The sequence below is a fragment of the Eremomyces bilateralis genome, assembly GCF_010015585.1.
Source record: "Eremomyces bilateralis CBS 781.70 unplaced genomic scaffold P152scaffold_36, whole genome shotgun sequence".
NCBI lineage: Eukaryota > Fungi > Ascomycota > Dothideomycetes > Eremomycetales > Eremomycetaceae > Eremomyces > Eremomyces bilateralis.
Window position 1 is genome coordinate 54,256 of NW_022985102.1, and position 14,046 is coordinate 68,301.

At 53.3% G+C, this 14,046-nt stretch overlaps 6 protein-coding genes across 6 annotated transcripts in view; 2 read left to right on the forward strand and 4 right to left on the reverse strand.

Annotated features, from left to right (window-relative positions):
* The window catches only part of P152DRAFT_452872 (uncharacterized protein), a gene marked incomplete at both ends in the record, with an annotated part of 2,561 nt that extends 2,122 nt beyond the window's left edge, over nucleotides 1-439 (forward strand). Inside the window, one exon of the mRNA XM_033678321.1 lies at nucleotides 72-439. Within this exon, the coding sequence (XP_033530041.1) occupies nucleotides 72-439 (368 nt within the window). The remainder of the gene's footprint in view (nucleotides 1-71) is intronic.
* A 521-nt stretch (nucleotides 440-960) lies between these two features.
* P152DRAFT_462543 (uncharacterized protein) lies at nucleotides 961-3,590 on the reverse strand. Its single transcript, XM_033680376.1, has one exon. The coding sequence runs from the start codon at nucleotides 3,286-3,288 to the stop codon at nucleotides 1,393-1,395; it is 1,896 nt and encodes a 631-aa protein (XP_033530042.1). The 5' UTR covers nucleotides 3,289-3,590; the 3' UTR covers nucleotides 961-1,392.
* Nucleotides 3,591-5,255: 1,665 nt separating this feature from the next.
* P152DRAFT_220188 (uncharacterized protein) lies at nucleotides 5,256-7,740 on the reverse strand. The gene is made up of 3 exons (XM_033674485.1): nucleotides 6,880-7,740; nucleotides 6,592-6,824; nucleotides 5,256-6,540 (listed from the first exon to the last, which is right to left on the reverse strand). The coding sequence occupies exons 1-3, from the start codon at nucleotides 7,691-7,693 to the stop codon at nucleotides 5,452-5,454; spliced, it is 2,136 nt and encodes a 711-aa protein (XP_033530043.1). The 5' UTR covers nucleotides 7,694-7,740; the 3' UTR covers nucleotides 5,256-5,451.
* Nucleotides 7,741-10,220: 2,480 nt separating this feature from the next.
* P152DRAFT_469000 (vacuolar-sorting protein-like protein snf7) lies at nucleotides 10,221-11,126 on the reverse strand (the record flags this gene model as incomplete). Its single annotated transcript, XM_033680860.1, has 4 exons — nucleotides 10,221-10,278; nucleotides 10,328-10,561; nucleotides 10,635-10,839; nucleotides 10,946-11,126. The coding sequence occupies 4 exons, from the start codon at nucleotides 11,124-11,126 to the stop codon at nucleotides 10,221-10,223; spliced, it is 678 nt and encodes a 225-aa protein (XP_033530044.1).
* A 782-nt stretch (nucleotides 11,127-11,908) lies between these two features.
* Nucleotides 11,909-12,303, forward strand: P152DRAFT_385522 (uncharacterized protein; the record flags this gene model as incomplete). Its single annotated transcript, XM_033675821.1, has 2 exons — nucleotides 11,909-11,985; nucleotides 12,036-12,303. Coding segments are annotated over 2 exons (345 nt in total), but the record flags the coding sequence as incomplete, so codon positions are not given.
* Nucleotides 12,304-12,449: 146 nt separating this feature from the next.
* Nucleotides 12,450-13,727, reverse strand: P152DRAFT_477328 (uncharacterized protein; the record flags this gene model as incomplete). Its single annotated transcript, XM_033681573.1, has 1 exon — nucleotides 12,450-13,727. The coding sequence occupies one exon, from the start codon at nucleotides 13,725-13,727 to the stop codon at nucleotides 12,450-12,452; it is 1,278 nt and encodes a 425-aa protein (XP_033530046.1).
* Between the last annotated feature and the right edge of the window lie 319 nt (nucleotides 13,728-14,046).

Consider the following 14,046-nt stretch of genomic DNA (forward strand, 5'->3'; position numbering starts at 1 on the left):
CACCTCCCCGGCACACACTCGCCGCCCCGCCCACCGCCCCGCCACCGTCGAATCGCGCCCCCGCCGCCAAGCCGCCCTGCGCCCCACCTACGATCTGCCCACCACGACCCTCGGTTCCGACGGCCGGCTGATCGGCATCACAACGTCCGCAGCGCCGCCGAACTTGTTCGTGCCACGGATCAGCGGGCACATGCGGCAGGGCACGGGGGGCGCGGCCGCGGGGTTGCGGACCGCGGGGTTGGCGTGGAGCGTGGATTATGAGGAGCTGTGGCGGGGCGGGACGGGGGGAAGGGAGGGCGAGGATCCGGGGAATGGGGACGAGGGGGATAGGGAGCGGGGGCATGGGCTGCGGTTATGGGTAGGGACCGAGCAGGGGATCTTCGAGATGAATGTGAATCTGGGGGGGCGACGGTGTTGGAATTCGTTGATGCCGATATAGTCTCGAATTATTGACGGAATCGAACCCCTTTCTTTTCGGATTTAAAAGCGACATGTACGACGGGGAAGGAAGCGTGAGCCTGACGCTTGAAGATCTTCAACGTTCTTTTTTTGGATCGGTTGCTCTGAGTCTGGCTGGGCTTATTCGGAATATGATGGGATGTCATTTATGTCAATACCGGTTCATCGTAATGGGTCATGATGGTGGGTTTGGAAGGATTAACACTCGCTCAAGCGGAGGTTTCGGTGTTGCGTGATTACACGCTAGCGTTGAATGAAATGCCTGTATCTTATGATGTTGGGATCAACTCGGCGTGCCGCTTATTGTGCCTCTACAACGAGGATATAACTTTGACTCGAGTTACTTTGTTGTTGGAGGCCTCTGGTTCAAGGACAATCCTACCACGAAGCACGATTCCCGCGTGCGATTCTGCTATTGAAATTATATCTCGTGGCGAACAACACAAGAGTAATTAATGCCTTGTATTTATAGATTTTTAGGAGTGTTTGGTAGACCGGGAATGTGTGCAATGCTTGAATTGGTAACGAGATTCTTTCTATTTACATCCTATTTCTATTCAAGTGGAAATAGTTGATAGATATCGTTGCCCTGGAGTTTCCAAGAGCAGGGTCCAGCATTGGAACCTATAGAATGCGGGAATGGATAGTCCCTCGCCATGCCCACGGGTATGAAATGTCTACGAGACGCTCGTCCTGAGTACCTATGCCGCTCAAGAAATCAAGCACGCAATTCTCCTACCCAAGCACGCTCCCTTTCACCTGAGCCTACTGTCTGGATTGCTCCGTCTGTCTCGTCGGCAGTGAAGTCCTCGCCCTTCCGAGCCACCACACCATCATCCTCCCAATCGTCATTTCGTGAACGTCATAATCGCCATCCTAGCGTCCCATCCGAGAATCGTCCCCAGATTCAAACCCTGTGTGGGAGCGAATGATCTACACCCCATACCGCGCCACCTTCCCATAGTCATACCCCTCCGCCGGCGAATACGCCTGGTATCCCTGCGGACCTTGGGTGTGCGGATTTGCCGCAGGCACGATTGCGGGTCGTTGGCCGGGCGCCGATGCCATGCGATGGACGCCCGACGGGTTGGATTGCAAGAATTTCTGGGCATGCGGAGGATGCTGTTGCTGCGGGAAGGTGTTCGCGTGCGGGGGATGGGGCTGGAAGGCTTGGTATTGTGGTTGTTGAGATTGGTGGGAACCGTGGGATGGGAGGGCGCCGAGATTGACGCTGGTTGCGCGGCCGCGGAAGGGGTGGGTGTGGGGGGTGAGGGTTGGTGTTTGAGAGGTGGATGGGGTCTGAGTGGTGGGTTTCCTAACGTTTAGCTGGGCGGCAAGGGATATGGCGCTGTCTGGGGACATTTTTTCGGGAGACTGGAGCTGGGTGGAATGTTGACTGACGGGTGCTTGTCCTCCGATGTTCAGGTGTGCGAATTCGGGGATGCTGCCCGGTGTTTGACTTGTTTGCGGATCGTGGTGCATTCGATCCGACGAGGTCTGAGTCGGTCCCGACACAAACACCACTTCTGGGGCTGGGTTATCTTGATATTCGGAAGCGGCTGGCTTCATTGGCTCCTTTACGATTTGTTTAGGCGAGAACTGTTCGGCAGGGAGTTCCGCAGGAAGCTCAGCAATACCTGGAGTGAATACGGACGACTGCTGCACATCTGGGAGTTGCTGTTGGGCGTAACGAGGTGGCGGAGATTGAGGATTGCTCAGAGGCGACGAAGGGTTGGCACTGGTACTCGCATAACTCGCAGTTGGTGTCCCTTGATACAGAGTCTCCTGATGACCTGTTGGCTGCTGATATGGCGCTATATGCGCTTGCGGCATCCCACTGTGCATCGCCAGTGGCGTATGCGATTGTACCGGCAGCTGCTGTATCTGCTGTAGCTTGCCGAGGAAACCTGACGTGTTGTTGCTCTGATGCTGCGGAGGCATTTGCTGGGAGCTCGACATGGTTGGCACCCCCGAATGTGCGGAGGCGGTTTGCTGGAGCGAAGGCGGGCTCATTGCGCTATACGTAGGATATTGCGCGGAATGAGCGTCGCTCGGAGAGGGTCCTCCACCATAGTTCCCTCCCATATGCTGCCCATGATGTTGATATTGATGTTGTTGTGGTGATAACGGATTGAACGCTTCGTGGACGGACGGGGTGTGTGAGAGCGTTGTCGTGATAGGCGAGACCGGTGTCGAGTCTTTGGGGGGCGGTCCTGGCGGTGGAAAGGCGCCATGTTGCGGAGGAGGGGTGGGTTGGTATTGAGGGGTACCTATACTCGGAGAAGGTGATGCATGACTGGTTGGAGCTGGAGGAGATGGAGCAGAGGAATAGGTCGCAGTTGACGCAGGAGCTGCGGTTAGGTAGGGGTCCTGCTGTTGCGCATACGGTTGGTATGGAGGATCTGGTGGCGGAGAGTGTAGAGGTTGGCCGTCCTGAGCTGGCGGATAAGGCTGCGAGTGGGAGTAGACGTTATGAACGCTTTGAGGACCAGGTGGAAATGGCGACGTCCATTGTGCCGTTGGAGGCTGCGATGCGCCAAGGCCTTGGTAGGCTGCTGGCGCATGTCCGGGTGCTTGACATTGATCGTTTGGAGTCGACTGAGGTGGACCATAGCCTTGCGGTACCACTGGCGATTGAACGGGAGAGACAAGAGGAGATACAGGTCCCGGCGAGAAAGGCGTCTGATGTTGGCTGGACGGTGCGATCATGGGAGAAAGGCCCGAGGAAGGTTGGGAGGCATATTGCGGCTGGAATTGATAGAGATTGGAAGGACCCTCTGGCTTTGGCGTTGCGACCAAGTGTTGGACATCTTTAAAGAGTTTCTTCATCGTCGCAAGGTTTTGGCAGTTGGCACCTTTTCCGCACCTTTTTCCGCACCTTTTTAGCAGAAGGCGAGCTTGAGACGAAGGGGAATTGATGTGAACTCAACTAGGCACGTCTAGGAAAGTCTCGTCTAGGAAAGTCTCGAGGGCATGGCACGCTTTACCAAAGCCATATTGGAAACCCTTTGAATCTTTATTTAACATCACGGCTTGCGCTTGGAGGCTGTTGGAGTGTTGCGGAAATTGAGCTGGTGGAAGGCTGGGCGTCTAGATACAGCCACGCTGGTATACTCTTGCAGGGACATCACCACATGCAAAATTGCGGGTTGCAGATTGGAGATTAAAGAAGTATATATTGCTCCGTATTATTGATGAGATGCAGTCGCTGCATGGGCAGGACTAGACACGCTTGAAGCCGTTTCAGGGCCGAGAAGATTCCTGAATTGGAACCTAGGACCCGAACGTTAGTGAGCCATAACTTCCTGAATCAATTTATTAGCCGTCAATTGATCTACTAACCATCCTGTGTCGAGTATCAGGAATTAATATCAAGCCTTGGGAATGGGAATCTACCCTGGTGACGCCCCTGACCGGAGGCTGAGGCAGTGCTGCTAGCATGGAGCTGAACTCCTTCAGACAAAAGAATGAACTTTCATCCTTGATTGCTTTACGGAGTGGCTTCTCGATCTGAATTTGGTCCTAACTCCTAAGAGATGGACGATAGAATTGATAGGATTATTTGGGATTCCTAATTTCAGGTACGGATAAGTTGGAGACCTGGTCTTCCTTCCGGTGATGATACCTTCATCCGTCATTGGCAACATTTGGTGTTCATGTGTGAGGATGATATGTACCATGTGCAGGCTGCAACAGATGACATTGTGCCTTCTTCATCGCGAAACCATCCAGATCCGAATGGGATTGGTTTTAACTGTCCCAGCCCCTGAATCTCATCAATGCCTCATGATAGAACCAAAAAAAACAAAAAGATAAACTCGAATGGGGCTGCCGCGAATCGAACGCGGGTATCCACGGTTCTGTAATCAATGGAATTGAATTCCGATGTGACTCCACAACGTGGTGTACTGACCACTATACTACAGCCCCTGATTTGATGAAAGGGAATGCGATTCTCGCAATATAAGGCAGACTTGAATTTGGTGGGCTTAAACGTGGTTTGGCAGACTGGACTCCCTTTTTAAGTATTCCTTTTGCATTTCTTTTTGAATTGTGTCTCTCAAAGTCAACCCTTGAGCTCCAAATTCTTTGTGCGCAGTGCTGATATTCGCGATGTGAATTGGAACGTGCCCTGAGTGAGAGTCACGTGAAGCGCCCCGTCTTTTGATACCCCCAGCGAAACCCCCGCCCGATCGGCCGTTGAAGCCCGCGAATATTTTTTTGGACCCCGTTTTGGCCCCCCCTCCCCCCCCCGGGTGCCTTTCTCGGGCTCCCCTCTGCTCGCTCTAATCGCCTAACACCCCCATCGCGGCATCGCCCCCGTCGTTGAACTGCGAAAGAAAAATAGAAGAAGATTTCTCTCTCGCAGCTTGAAAATTTACATCTCCCACTGTGAGTAGTCTCGCCACTCCATCGGCACCCAACCAAAGCGTGTTTGTAAGGCTGCAAGGCCAATAGAGACTGAGCCTGGCACAGCTCAAGACCTTTTCTCTTCTTTCGATAAGCCTGGAGTAATAGAAGTAGGCTATTATAGATCTTGCAGCCTGTAGCAATGTCGGTTATTCAGGTAGACATAGTAACCTAACGCATTATCCTTCGACTTATCTTTCCTCACCTCGTTAAAGCTCCCGCCCACTGATCTGACTGAATCGGATCAACTTCAAATCTTCCAATCTCAGCACTTTCATTCATCTTCTATTTCGTCCGCTACTACTAGCTAGTCAATTCAGACTATTACCATTACTGAGCTCACTGATTAGCACTGTGACTGGTACTGAGCCATGCTGAGCACGTATTGTTGGTCATGCAGGTATCGATTCCAGTGTTATATGACGGGTGCACATAAGTATGCAATCGTTGCCGAACTGATGGCCATTTGGAAGTACTCAATTCCAGGCAGCCATAGACTATATCCAAGAGGATCCAGCCGAATCTCAAGAACCCTGGCTATGAATGATATTCATACATAAAAAATACAGTCAACACTGGGGGTCACCCCCTCTCAATGTCTCGACTATGTCTGGCCGCAGCCTCCCAGCTCTTCCACGAGAAACCAGTCCTTCCAGTCGCCACCCGTGGAAGTGGGCGATTTTTCAGTGGTGACAACGATTCCCTCCTGTCACTTCCTACACCATGGTCGCTGCCAAACCCGACGCTTCTCCTCAACTCAGAAGTATCCGGTCTAGGAAACTCCTTAAAACCGCTAATACTATCCCGATGCGAGTCGATTTCAAAATGAACCGATCGTCGGGGCCCATGGCCCGCGAGCACCTGGTGATGATGCTCGTGACTGTGTAATTGGACATGGAAATGCGCCAGAAAGTGATAAACATGTTTGATCGCTCGACCAATATCGTCCACTGTGAACGCCATCATGATAAGGGGTATAGATATGGCGAATCCGATCCCAAAGACATATTTAGATACCCAATCGAGCGTCATTGCGGAAGAGCCGTCGTCATTGCGTGGGAAATTGGAGATATCCACTGTGAAAAAGGAGGCGATGAAGGACATGGGAAGGAAGATGATGGTAACAATCGTGAAGACCATGACCGTCTGGCCTTGTCGAGCAGATGAAATGGCGCGATCGGCAGCGAATCGCGCTTCGAATGCGTTTGCTTGCTTCTGTTTGAGGTCAAGAAGGTGGGTGAGAGATGTGTAGATATTTTCCGCTTGCTTATCCATGCGCTCGAGATCTTTGACATGCACATCGATGATTTTCAACTGATCCTTCGATCTCTTCCGAATTTCAAACGCTTCCAGGGATTTCTTGCCGCCGAGTTCCTCGAACATGAAATCCGCTAGATCCGGCAGGACAGATACTTGGTGCTGGAGCACCATCTTGATGATGTTGATCTCATCTCGGATGTCTTTGATCTCAGCCAACAGCTCGGTCTCCGTGCCGATATCCAGTAATGAGTCTTGGAAGAGATCATCTCTGCGACCAGGATCGTTGGGGTTCGTGTCCAATGCCCGCGACCAAGTGCTTGCTCGTTGCGAACGTCGATGGTTTCGTAACCATTGCGCTGCTCCTGCAGATGCTCGATTGAACCTTGAAAACAACTTGCTTTCTCTGTTCGTCTGCAATGGTCAGCATCATTTGCAAATCGACCGGCTGCGGCTTCCACTCACTACATGACCAATCGACGTCTCAAACATGTCCAAAAACTGAAACTCCTGATTGTCCAAACGATGCCGATCAAACACTCCGGAACATCTCGTCGTGATGAGCATAGCAAGGTCATAAACGTTCTTCATGGGTGGCCGTGTCTTCACATTCATATCTTCAATGATCCCTTCGAGCATGTTGACAGGATCCTGCTTGGGTTGCTGGTATCGTTGAGGAAAACTTGTAATGATGAGCTCTGCCATGGGTTGTCAGCGTGCCGTTACTCTTCCAGGAGGGCGAGGGAACCGGACCTTCACCAAGGATCCACATCCACATCTGATCAACCATGAACAGCTTGGGTTCCAATCCCCGATGCTGACAGTACCTAAACACGACCTGATCCCGATCCCTCTCGGTCGTATCTATGCCGTGGTAGAAGAACTGATCGAGCGTCCGCCGGGTATGAAGCGGAGGATCGGAGTTGATGTACGCTCGGATCAGTAGATCATCCAACGTTTGAGGCACGAAAGGGGGCTCTCTCGTCAGCGCCTCTTTGATGGTTTGACTCATGCGCATCCGTCGAGAATCGGTCTCGTAGTGTAGATACGGCATGAATAGAACAAGCTTCCCGGTCTTCCCCTTCCCTTTTCCCGGAGTGGGAGTGCCGAGAGCAGTCTTATCCTGTCCTTTTCCTGGCTTCTGACCTTTCCCTCCATTCCCATCTCCCTTGCCTCCTTTCTTCGTCTGCTTCTCAGTCTTCGCCTTCTTCTTCTCCGCGCGAGTGGTTGGCAGCTCCTTTCCTTTCTCCTTCTCCTTGTCCTTCTCCTTCTCCTTGCCCCTGGACGGCTCCAATTTCGGTGTTGAGGTCCCATCCTTCGGAACATTCTCAGCAACGTTCTCCTGTTGCTTGGTCTTGTCACCGGCTTCTTCCGCTGGAAGAGAATGTTGTTTTGATTTGATGTCGGGTCGCGAGTGCGTCGACACTCGTGTGCATGAATGTCTCATGAAATGCGCATGGACCATCGGTCCACGATGTTCCTGTCCGAAGCACTTCGCTAGAGCTTTGAAATCGTCCAATTCTCGGGCTCCCGCTTCGATGAAGTTCTTGGTGATGAGCGTTTCCATCCATCCGACCTGCAAATACGATCAGTATAGGACCAGCGAAGGCGTATCGAATATTGCACATACATTGTTGGCGGGCAGATGGATCCAGCGAAAGGTCGGCTTCGATTTGATATTGCGGACCATGGTGTGCACAGATTGCTTGGAATGCTCATCATCCCAGCCATAGAGCAACTCATACACACTCCGCTTCTCCACCAGCTGGCCCTTGGTGTTTTCACTGTGCCGCGAACTAGGTGGCAACCCGAAATCGACGATGGTTGCCTCAAACCCTTTGCAAGCTTCCCTGGCCTCCGGGGACAGTCGCGAGCCATATACCGGGGGCGCAAGCATACGCACAATGTCCAAGTGTCCTTTTTGCGCCGCTCGGAGCATCGGCGTGCTGTCGAAGGAGTCCTTGATGTTCAAGACCGTCCTCGGATCCTTTACCAGGGCCTCCACGATGGCTTCATGGCCGTTCTGTGCTGCCCAGTGCAGCGGGGTCATTCCGCTCGACGTTTCCGCATTGATGTCTGCACCGGTTCGCAGTAACAGGTCGACAATACCAACGTGGCCCTTGTCTGCAGCGTTGTGCAGAGCGGTCCAGTTTCCATCCGATGTGAGAGTCGGGTCCGCACCGCATTCGATGAGCATCCGGACGATGCTTTCATGGCCGCTCTCCGCTGCGAACTGGAGAGACGTCCTCCCTCGAGGATTGACCGCCGAGACATTCGGTCGCCTACTGTCCGACTGGCGAAGCAGCGCGGCAACCAACTCCTCTTTTCCAGTGGAGGCTGCCCATAGGAGTGCCGTGCGTCCGGTACTCTTGTCTCTAGTCTCGAGGTCGATCCCACGATCAATCAAAAGCTGGACGGTATTATCGTTCCATGGCCCGTTCTTCTCGCTCGCGAGATGAACAAGCACTGACTTCTCCCCTCGATCTAACGCATTGACATTGGCCCCGCAGTTAAGCAGCAATCTCATTACATCTACGTGGCCCTTGTACGCGGCGGCAAACAAAGCTGTTCGGCCTGGCTTATCCCGTACGTCCGGGTATGCGCCGCTGTCGAGCAGCAATCGAACGAGCGCAACGTTGCCGCCGTAGTGAGGGGTTTCCCGAGCAACCACCTCTTCGTTGGCCGCATCATTACTGCGCTCCTTCGCAGCGTCCTTTCCAAGCTCTCTGGTCGTGTCTTTCCGTGCGTCGTGCTCGTTTCCTCCACGCTTCCCACGCCCGCTAGCTTTATCTTTTGCGCGCTCCTGAGCCTTGTCTTTTGGGCGCTCGCTCTCCCCATCTGTGTCCAACTCACACGCCTTATGCAATGCGCTTACTTCGCCGTCGCTGCCAGGATTGACTTCGGCGCCTTTGTGGATGAGGTACTGCGCAAGCCCGATGCGTCCTCGAGCGACTACACGTTGGAGGGAGATCCGCAGAATCGTTTTGTCCAAGCGCGAGTGCCATGTTGAGCCTTCGACGATCTCGCGAATTCGTTTGTCCTTCAAGTCGAGGGCGGCTTTGAGGAGATCCTTATGTCGGTCCTCCGGTGGGTGCGATCCGATGCTCGACATTGCGACGCGCCGGTGGAGGTTCGTATGGGTCGGGTCCAAATCATTGTCCTTGGTCGTATGAATGGTAACGATATCTCATGGTGGTGACAACTGCCATGATTCATCCAGAGGCAATTCGATGTTTCCCGCAATTCGTACGCCGTGGGGGACATGGGCAACATCTTGAGCAGCTTCAGCTGGCCAAAGACACCCATGCTAGCGTTCTTTGGAGACATCAATGATCGAAACACGACCTTGAGTCTAGTCCGGTCGATTCTCGCTGTGGTCACCATCGAACCTTTTGCATAAGGCTGAACCGCTCGCGGAGCTGCGCTGCTGTGCGGGGAACTCTCTCACCCAGTTACACAAGACTATCAGCTTGAAGAGTTCACCATAGTGGCTGAGGCTAGTGCGATAGTGCTATTCCCGCCGACAGTTTGGGTGGCGATAACTTGAATTCTTGGACCTCGATATCGACAAGTCGTGTTTTGATTTGATTAGTTTAGATGAATGAAGGGAATCAACAGTGCCGACGACAACACCGTCCTAGTGTTTGAAATCCTTGGGCTTTATTTGACTAGTGTACCGGGGAATCCTACAAAAAGCAACACAGAGGACCGAAAGCACCGAAAGTACCGCAGTGCCGTATGATATAGAACATTCCGTGCGAGGCATTGTAGTTTCGGTCGGGAATTACCTCCATCCGATCGCCCGACGGTCATAGAAATATAGATCCTCGTCGGTTGGTAGGGACATCGGTGTCGAAAAGAGGAGTGAGCATGAAGTGCTTAAGGGGTTATATTGATTGTATGACTCGGAAAGAAAGAAAAGCGACCCGCTGCCAAATACCCGTCCAGATGCCCACTATACGCCGCAGTGATTCCAACTCTACCATGAAAATCGTCGTCCTCCATGACAAGGTAACCACTCGGGAGGAATCAAGCCTCGGTCGCGTGCGGTGTCTTGCACGAAATATATGGGATATCCGCCCTTGGGAAACCGGTCACATGGCCATCTCCTCCTGTAATTTCCGCAGCTCTGCCTCTTCATCTTCCTCCTCCCTTGCTTTCCCTTTGACTATTGAACGCCGGTGGTCAGCAGATGCCTCACGATCCGATGCGGGTGGCTTTCGACTTACTTTCTCCGGTCGCGACCGCGGGTAATCTGGACACTTCGTCACCAACGGGAACCGGCCCGGTCCTCAACATCTTATTATCCAATTCCTCCTGCTGTAACGCCTCCAGCTCGCCCTCCAGCTCGTCGTTGTCGATCTGCTGGCCGGCGCCTTGCGTGATGGCATCGCCAATTTCTTCGGCGATGGCGTGTTGGTCGCGGAGGGTTTCCCTGTCGTATAAAATTTAGCCCATGTGCCCGAAACTGAACCGGGAATCCACCGATCTGGATGTGTGGTACGTACATGAGTTGATCTACCTTATCTACGGTCAGGTCGCCGTGGATGCCTTTCATTGCGACGCCGGCTTTCTGCATGGCTGCCAGCGTTTCCTTATTGATATTTGCCGACTCGATCGAATAGATCTGCTGCTCAAGAGTCATCACCTGCGACTGGGTCTGTTCCAGCGCCGTGTCCCATTGCTTCTTCTTCCGCAGTGCCGCCTTCGCCACTAATCGAGCTGTTAGTACATGTCCATGTTGGTACTCCCGACCTTCCTCGTCTGACACTGGATGGGACTCCATCAGGGAGATGTGGCAGACAGGTGCCCAACATACAGTTCTTATTCGAGTTGACGTATTTCCTCGCTATCTGCTCCTGCTCATCAATCTGGGTCTGTAGATGCTTCTCCCGCTTCGACAGCATTTCCAGCTGTGATCGCAACCCGAGAATCGCGTCTTTGGCACCATCTTTCTTCTTCCCACCGCCGCCGAACCAGCCCATGCCCCAGCTGGCCATGTCGATTGTTGATGGTTGAGAGCCTCGTTTGGTGGTCGGGGTAGCGACGGTGAAGGTCGGGAGAGGAATGAACCAAACGAATACGCCGAACGTGAATGGTGTGCTCTGGCTTGCAATGCGGGCTTGTCAAACCTCGCGCCACGGAGGCGCCTGGTTGGGATGGGCTATGTAGCTGGCGGAGTGGATGGCGGGGCGATCAGCCTTTGTTCGGGTCGGGATTGAGTGGATGAACTGGACCGGAGATGGATCGAGAGTTGAGGAGGATCCCAAGAAGCATATCACGGTGCAAGCAGGTTGGAGGAGGTGATATCAATGTGAAAGCCTGGGATGGCAATACCGAATATCAGTGCCTGGAGATCGGAGTCCATGAGTGACAGAGGAGAGAGAGAACACGGACGAGTGACGACTGACGTTGTCCGATGCACCGCTGCGCCGTTCAGTTGGCAGTGGCCAGCCAATGAGAAGTGACATGCACACACCAGGGTGGGGGCGCCAAGACCAGACACGTGCCCAGGCAGCCACATCAGATATAGGCATTAGATTACTAGCCAGTCCAGGTGATTAATACTTGTAATAAATATCATGTAATCAATATCAACCTCCATCTCATCCCCCCACCATTTGCATTCACTATTCGTCCACCATTGTTCCCGAAACAATACTTACCGTACCTACCAATGCTCAGATCCCCAACAAAAGCCTTGACAATATCCAGTCGGGTCAGATCGGCTCGGAAATCTAGACAAGCATCGTTTCATGCAACACGTCAATTCATGGCGACCCCCATTCCCTCCCAGCTCATCCTTCTGTCCGATCTACCCAAGGTGGATCCAACTGAAAAGGTCCGTTTCCTCAGCTGGTAGGTGACTTGGTCCATTCTTCACTGTGCCCAGATTCACAGAATGCCAGCGTCCAGAGCTATGATCCGGCAAAGGGCCTTATTCTCGGTCACAATTGCCAATCTCGACTAGGAGCTCAAGTGTCCGCAGTGGTAGAGATATCTCATTTGCTCCCGGATATCAGCCCACAACTTCTACAGGTTGGGGAATGGGTCAACGTGATTGGGTATGTGCAGGAAAATCCTGGGAACACTTCCTTCAAACCAGAGCCGCAGCATGTCCCCATCCAAGCCGTCATGCTGTGGTCGGCCGGAGCAATTGATATTGCAGAGTATGAGCGGGTTGCAGCTGCACGATTTCAACTTTCTCACTCTCGAAATGCCACTTGAGCACGCATTGATCGATGCATTAGTTGGTGTCATATGGTCACCATGACTGCTATCCGGCGTTGGTGTCGAGGGCCACCTATTCGGCGGCGGCAGCGTCAGCCTGGTTCTCTAGACACCACACTCCCCTCCACGGCCATCAACCACCGGACTCCATCAATCCCAATATCCCATTTACTCCCTTCTAAACGAACCACATCTCCTTCGGTAGCACATCGACTCCCCTTCCCCAAACCCAACCCGGTCACAACCCCCACCCACTTCACTTCTTCTCCAACTATCCCCTTCATCAGCGACAAACCCCCCAACCCAGGCCTCGCCGTCCCTCGCTGAATCTCTCCTACCCGCACCGTCACCACCTTCTCACGCACGCCCCGGTTCCCCACCGCCGCCGCTGGCTTCCATCCTCTCCACACTGCCTGGCTCTGCCGTGCGCTCGCAGTCTGTTCTTTCTCCCATCCCTCGACAATCCACCCCGCCACCGTCGCCGCCATACCGCCTTCCACGAACCGGTATCCGCGCTTCCGAGGACTGAAGGTCTCGGCACTGGGTTGTGCCTGCTGAGGGGAATCCGCAGGCGGGCGGATGAACGCTTTCGGTCCAGCCGCCGTCCGTGGTCGAGTGGAGTTGGACGTTGTGGGTGTGCGTTCGGAAGGATGCAGGATAAACCGTGGTTTGGTGGCGGCTGGCGTCGTGATGGCGAGCGTGTTCCTGGGTTTGTTTGGAAGGCCACGGCGTGGTGGGGGCGGTGCTGGGGTTGGAGGTGGTGAGGAAGCGTGGAAGTTCCGAGCCGCGGAAAGGGGCGATGTCAACCGCTGCCGCTTACAAGGAGTGAAGGGGTCGATACGGTGACACGGTTTTGTCGAGCTGGACTGGATGGTACTCGAGTCATTGAAACGGATATTCGAGTCGTGTGCTTCGCTATCAAGTAGCATTTCATCACTATCGGTAGCTTGCCCATGTTCTGCTCGTCCGTCGGTCGCTGGAGGAGGGCTCCAAGACTCTTCGATACTCTCGACTCTCTTCAATCGCCTTCTATGGCCGCGTTGGTCACCAGAATCAAATTCTCTGATGTCTATGGGATCCGTTTGCAACGCACGAGTGTTAATGGCGTCCATAGGGTCCCGCCGCTCACGCCGTTCGAGGTCAGATGCAGGAATCGCATCTTTCTTTCTCAGGGAAAACTTGGGTGTCCGCGCAAACCGCGCGTGCGATGGCGTAAACTGCTGAAACGGTTTGGCGCCTTTAATTTGACTTTGAAGTTGCGACAACGCTGGTACAGAGAGCGGCGTCCGAGGTGGTGGCGGGTGAGGGCGTTTGGAAGGCTTCTGTCCAGGTAGTGTAAATCGATGAGGCGATGGGGTTGAGAAATTCATCTTCAATGATACGCTCTAGTAGCGATGGAGCTAGCATGGCATGATGTTGGCTATGATAGAACACGGTAGATCCGTTTCATGGACATAATGTAAACTGAACTGAAGCGGAAGTCTGCGAAATCTCAAAGTCGCGAAAGTCGCGAACATCGCGTCATGGAAGTGCACGTGGGGCGAGGATGTCGCGTGATCACGTGGTGACGGTCTTGGTTGATTACTAGTTGTTGCCACAGCGGCAAAAATACTTCTGTTTCTAGTTAGTGCAAGAATCAAGGCATTTCCTATTTAGGCGAATAATAGGTGCCATTTATTGTTGGATAGC

What these genes read in the sequence shown, in the direction of transcription:
- P152DRAFT_462543 (XM_033680376.1), bottom strand. Translation starts at nt 3,288, where the DNA reads ATGAAGAAACTCTTTAAAGATGTCCAACACTTGGTCGCAACGCCAAAG.
- P152DRAFT_220188 (XM_033674485.1), bottom strand. Translation starts at nt 7,693, where the DNA reads ATGGAAACGCTCATCACCAAGAACTTCATCGAAGCGGGAGCCCGAGAA. An exon ending in GATGTGGATCCTTGGTGAAG is followed by an intron (nt 6,825 to 6,879) that starts GTCCGGTTCCCT and finishes AACCCATGGCAG; the next exon opens with AGCTCATCATTACAAGTTTT. An exon ending in AGACGTCGATTGGTCATGTA is followed by an intron (nt 6,541 to 6,591) that starts GTGAGTGGAAGC and finishes TGACCATTGCAG; the next exon opens with ACGAACAGAGAAAGCAAGTT.